The sequence below is a fragment of the Sapajus apella genome, unplaced genomic scaffold (assembly GCF_009761245.1).
Source record: "Sapajus apella isolate SASKATOON/1434 unplaced genomic scaffold, GSC_monkey_1.0 scaffold31, whole genome shotgun sequence".
In the NCBI taxonomy this organism is placed as follows: domain Eukaryota; kingdom Metazoa; phylum Chordata; class Mammalia; order Primates; family Cebidae; genus Sapajus; species Sapajus apella.
The window spans coordinates 693,228-699,227 of record NW_022436971.1 but is presented as its reverse complement, the minus strand read 5'-3'; the positions used below and the strand labels follow the sequence as shown (position 1 = coordinate 699,227).

The 6,000-nt window shown below is 51.4% G+C and overlaps 1 protein-coding gene across 9 annotated transcripts in view; it reads right to left on the bottom strand.

Moving 5' to 3' along the window:
* Window positions 1–1,042: 1,042 nt before the first annotated feature.
* DNMT3A (DNA methyltransferase 3 alpha) overlaps window positions 1,043–6,000 on the bottom strand; it is a 120,551-nt gene continuing 115,593 nt past the window's right edge. For all 9 annotated transcript variants that reach the window (XM_032293942.1, XM_032293941.1, XM_032293945.1 and 6 more), the window contains 2 exons: window positions 5,137–5,255; window positions 1,043–3,872 (listed from right to left, as the gene is read on the bottom strand). In XM_032293942.1, coding sequence (XP_032149833.1) covers window positions 3,731–3,872; window positions 5,137–5,255 — 261 coding nt within the window. In that variant the 3' untranslated portion in view covers window positions 1,043–3,730. The remainder of the gene's footprint in view (window positions 3,873–5,136; window positions 5,256–6,000) is intronic.

The window sequence follows — 6,000 nt, the reverse complement described above, 5'->3', positions numbered from 1 at the left end:
ATTTTCCCTAGGCCCTCTTGGTTGCCCCACTCTACTACCTTAACCTCTGCCTTATCTACAGCCTGCTGAAGCACAGCGCCCCTTGGAAGGTGACCCAATACCTGTCCCCAGAGGCCCCAGGGTTGCGGTGGATTAAGCACGTCTCAGCTTAGCCAAGTTGGCACAATCCCAAAGCCCCCACACTCTCCCCCAAGTTCTACTGTGAGACCAAGACCACAGGCTGGGCTGTAAGAAAAGCTGGTGATTGTTAACTCTTGTCCTTGCAAGGGGGACCCACAACCTCTGGGGCATCTGATCCATTCTAGGGCCCAGTCAAGTGGCTAGACCTGGAGGAACAAGTGCTCTCAAGCTGTCAGCCGTAAAGGCTCCTCTGTGCTCAGCACTCCCTCCTGGAGCAAGCCGGCCCACAGGAATCCCCAGGCTTGCCATGCCCTTGGCTACCAAGTCTCTTTCCAAGTCCCCACACCAATCCCTTGGGTGGGGCACCAGGCCCAGCTCCGGTGGAGCTGGGAAAGCCTAACTCTGTCACTAAGCAGTGGCTTGGGAGAGCCTGAAGTGTTAGATGACTCTGTCCTGATCCTGGGAGCCGGGAAGACCTTAGCGACGGCCGGCGGGGGAGGGAGCACCTTGGACTGCCTGAGGCAGCCCCTCCTCCCCCAGCCCTCCTGGAGTGGCACTGGTGGACTCCAGGCCCGAAGGACGGAGCCCCCCGCTGGAGCAAGGAGGGGCTGGGCGAGCACCACAGTTAGCACAGGGACTCTAAAGAGGGGGCAGAGGCTCCCTTCCTCGCTGCTCCAGCCCCACAGGGGCCCAGTCACCACCTGTCAGAGGTGACAGGAAGCAACTGAGCGTGATCTTAAACACCAATCTGTCAAGGAGACAGTAGATTGGGGTCCAGGACCAAGCACCCCAAAAAGGAGTGAGACTGGCCACCAGCTGTGTGAATTTACTCCTGAGTAATGAGCAGGGGGTCAAAGTCTTGGTTTGGTTTTGTCACTAATTACTAATTTGGTTTAGTCAATAGGTAAGGTTCACTGTCCCATTTTTTTTTCCCCAGTGAAAGCCCCCTGGCCAAGACAGACCTGGATGTCAATTTGATTTTTGTTGGGGGAGAATAGGTAGGGGGAGTTGAGGGCTGACTTTACTGGTGCCTAGAGTTGCAGGTCAGTATCACAGGTTGCTAACAGAAGAATCTTTTGACATCACCAGGGGCAAAAGAGATAGAACACTACCTGCTAGAGGAGAGCACCTGCTGAAATAAAACCTCCTCCTTTTCCTGCCTTCAGCACCTAGCAACTTCTGGGATTGACAGTCTACCTGCAATCAGGGCAACAGAGGTAAATAGCTGCACGGGCTGACTCCACAAAGTCCTGAACCCTGGGAGAAGAGTGCTGGGGGCTCCCTGGCGTGTGTGAGAGTGCATTCGTTATGCATCAGTACAGAAATAAGCTCCTGTGTATGCGTGCGAGATTGATTGGTGTGGGGTTTATGTCTGCAGTGGGGACCGAGGCTCAGCACACTGAGCCCGCTTCCCCCACTCCCCACCCCATAATAATTCTTATACATGACCCTATCTATGTATTTATAGAGCGCCTATCACCGTAGGCCCCATCTTTCTAGGGACGTGGACTTGGGGCCATGTGCTTGCCGACACACCTCCCAGCTCTGCCAGTCCCAGGAGGTGCCATCCCCCCTCCCATTATAAAATATATATCTCTATATGCCACATATCTACACCCCATCTACCCAGGCAAGCACCTGCCCGTCGGGCCCTCACCCTGGAGCCAACAACACTGTCCCTTCCTACTGCTGACGCCAGGCCGCCTGCCTTGTAGGAGGCGGAACCAAGTGCCGAGCACTGGGGGCTCCAAGTGCTGCTGACTCGAGGTAAGGGCACAGCTATCATCAGACCGAGTACTAGAAAAGAAACACACACCACTCCAACCACACACACAAGGAGAGAGACGGCCGGTCCTCCCTCCAGCCCTGACACACCCGACTCAAGAGGAGGGGAAGTAGAAGAGAAGAGTGACGAGCCCGGAAGGCAGACCTCAGGGACTCCCTGGCCGCCCAGCTGTCACCATGCCCAGTGGCCCACCTGGCCCGAGGGGTGGGAGCCAGGGCACCAGAGCCACCGCTAACTCAGAAGCACCCTGCTCCCGCACCTTGGTTTGAAACCTAAAGGGAAGGGTGTTGGGTTTTTGTTTTCTTAAAGAAAATCTCAAAACAAACATAATTATAACCAGAACCATAAGAATAATTATAATAAAAGGTGTCATCAGCCTCCCAGTATAAAACTGCAGCCTTTGGAGATGACCAAAAACATCACATTCCAGGGGCCAGGAGCCGCCTTGTGCACAGAGGGGTGGATGGTGGGGGCCTCATAAAAGAACACACAAAAGGCGACTTAGACAGGAAAGCACCAGTACGTTTTGTATGTTTTTTTATTTGCTCCAGGTGGGGTTTTGACTGTCACTTTCCCACACTCTGGATTAGTTCTGATCCCACCACAAGGAGCCCTCGAATCGGCTAAAGTGAGAAATTGGGCCTGAAGACTCCGTACCCTGCCAGGTTGCCGAGGGAGTCTCCTTTTAGAAAAAAATCAAAAGGTTATTGCATGAGTCTGGATGAATCCCACTCTCAGCTGTCCACGGTCCCGACCACCTCATCTAACCCCCTTTTTGGCAGGGAGAAACGGGAGAACACGGCTCCCAGGTTCTCCTCCTTCACTCTGTGGCAAACCAAGGGGAAGAGCCCACCGTGAGAATGCGCCATCTGCGAGCTGTCTCCCTTCCTCCATCCTTGGTGAAACCCTTTGCGCAGAAGGCCACGTGGAAGCTGATGTTTTTACTCATCTCGCTGTTTGAAAGCACCATTGTGAAGTCGGGTTGTACAGTAGTTAACAGTACCTTTTATATATATATCTCATATCTATCATATATATATAAACTGTAAACAAGAGGTAACAGCGGCTTCTAGAAACTGATTTTCTTCAAGGTTTCCTGTGTGGTAGGCACCTGAAATACTGTAGAAAAGTGTCTTGTGTGGTGTTCTCGTCTCCCTGCTGCTAACTGGGTTCTGTTTTGCGTGACCAGGAATGGTGCGGGCACGACAGCTCAGTGGCTGGGAGGGAATGCGGCCGCCTGAGTGTCTCTCTCTGTCCGTCCCCTGCTTGTGCTCCTATCTGATCAGGCTAGAGACAAAAAAAGATATATAGTAAAAAAACAAACAAACAAACAAAAAAAAAACAAAAAAAAAACCCAATATATAGATTTCTATAGAATTTCCTTTTTTCCTCTCTCCCACCTTTCCTCTGCAAGGTATTGTTACTATTTTTTGTTACTGGTTTTTGCTGAAATAACCTTGTTTCAGTCACAGCAAGAAACAAAACCCAAACAAACAGAAAACCCCTCTGAAAAGAGTAGAAAACAAAAGGTCTGACTGGAAAAAAAAAAAAAGGAGCGGGAGGGGGAGGAAGGGCAGGGAGCTTGGTTTTGTTTTTAAATAGGACTGAAGAATAACATTGAAAAATCAGGAGATGATGTCCAACCCTTTTCGCAAGGCAAAGCCCTCCGGTATTTCCGCCTCTGTGGTTTTTGTTTTAAATTCCTTTTTCTCTTCTGGGTGCTGATACTTCTCTCCATCCTCACGTTCTTGGTGTTTTATTATGTTTTGTGTTTTTTTTGTTTGTTTAGCTTTATGTCGCTACCTCAGTTTGCCCCCATGTCCCTTACACACACGCAAAATACTCCTTCAGCGGAGCGAAGAGGTGGCGGATGACTGGCACGCTCCACGACCGGCCCAGCAGTCTCTGCCTTGCCAAGCGGCTCATGTTGGAGACGTCAGTATAGTGGACAGGGAAACCAAATACCCTGAGGGAGAGAAGGCAAAGAGGGCAGGGTGAGTGCTGGCGGGACAAGGCTGCTCGGAAGCCATCTAACCACACAGCAGGACCCAGAGGACCAGCAGCCGCCCAGAGCAGGGACGGGGCACTCACACCCACCAACTCCTGATGCATGCTTAGTTCTGCCAAATCTTCTGTCCTTTATAAACAACCCAGCACTCGGATCGCCAACCGTGTGCCAGGCACTGTGCTGGTTTCTGTGGCCTTAGAGGTAGTAAGGTTGTCACTGCCTAGAGTTTCACAACCCAGCAGAAACAAGATAATTTTGAACAATCCTGCAGAAACACCTCCAGGACACACTCTACAGTTCCCCTCTCCTCCAGGGCTAGCTCCACAGCACACACCTCGAATCTGCATGTAATGAACATACAGCCCTAGCATCCTGCCCACTGAGAGGAGGGAAGGCAAAAAATGAGCTGAACTCCGGCCTGACTTCAGAAGCTGAAGGATTTCCTGTTTGCTTTGGTTGTTTGTGTAAATGGTCTCTTTGTCTGGCTAAATCCTAGTTATACTCAGAGAACAAGAAGGTCATCCAGCACCGAGAGTCCTGTTTGCACCAAATCCAGGGTGGGGAGGCTGTAAGGTCTGCCTGGCCCTATGCTGGCTTGGTTTACAAGAGACCTACAAAATTGGCACCACAAGTTCAGGAAGGTCCTGCCGCTGCAGCATTTCCTTGGGGATCAGCAGGGTCTCTGAGAGACAAGGCACCATGGGATTCCTAGACTCCTCTTTTTTCCCCTTTGGGATGGAGTCTCTCTTGTTGCCCAGGCTGCAGTACAGTCATGTGATCTCAGGTCACTGCAACCTCCACCTTCCAGGTTCAAGTGATTCTCCTGCCTCAGCTTCCTGAGTAGCTGGGACTACAGGCGCACAACACTACCATGCCAGGTTAATTTTTGTATTTTCAGTAGAGATGGGGTTTCACCACGTTGGCCAAGCAGGTCTCAAACTCCTGACCTCAGGTGATCCGCCTGCCTCCCAAAGTGCTGGGATTACAGGCATGAGCCACTGCATCTGGCCCCTAGACTCCTTTTACTTTGGACCAGCCTTACAATACACAGGAGCCAGGAGTCCACCCCTGGAGTCTGCCATCTTGGGAAATGCTTGATAAAACCCACTGTTCCCAGGGCATTTGTGGAAAAATAGCCAGGTGGGAAAGGCAGAGGACCCCTCCAGCAAGCACGGCAACCAGAACACCCCATGCCACAGCCAGACCCGCACAACTCGGGTACCTTTCCATTTCAGTGCACCATAGGATGTCCTCTTTCTCATTCATGAAGACGGGGAAATGCTGGTCTTTGCCTTGCTTTATGGAGTTTGACCTCGTAGTAATGGTCCTCACTTTGCTGAACTAGAAGGTGAAGAGAAAAGAGGACTGAGCACGAATTCATTCACCAGCCAACGCTGACCATGCATCTACCAAGTATGCCAGGTACTCGCCAACCCTGACAGGGTCTGGTCCTCCCAGGGGCTGGGTATGGCTCTGAGAGAGCAGAGTTCACCAGGCAAGGAGCCTCCGCACACCAAACAGCCCCACTTTTCTTCCTGCTTGGAGGTCATCTGGCCAACCGTAGTCAGGTCCATTTAGCCGCAGATTTAATTTTTTTTTTTTTTGAGACGAAGTCTCGCTCTGTTACCTAGGCTGGAGTGCAGTGGTGCGATCTCAGCTCACTGCAACTTCCGCCTCCTGGGTTCAAGCGATTCTCGTGCCTCAGACTCCCGAGTATCTGGGACTACAGGTGCATGCCACCACGCCCGGCTAATTTTTGTATTTTTAGTGGAGATAGGGTTTCAACATGTTGGCCAGGCTGGTCTCGAACTTCTGACCTCAGGTGATCTGCTTGCCTCAGCCTCCCAAGGTGTTGTGATTATGGGCGTGAGCCATCATGCCCAGCCTAGCCACAGACTTTAGAAGTAGAAGCCGTAGCCACTATACCTTCCAAGTCTTCTAAAGAATTAGCTCTTTCAGAGGTGGAGTAACTTGTAGGCTAAAGGATGCCAAGTTACTGAGGGGCTCAAAGATGCCCTCTGAGCTGCCAATGGTTCTGAATGCTGGAACCTGCTGACACAGAACCCAATACCTCAGGTACTCACTC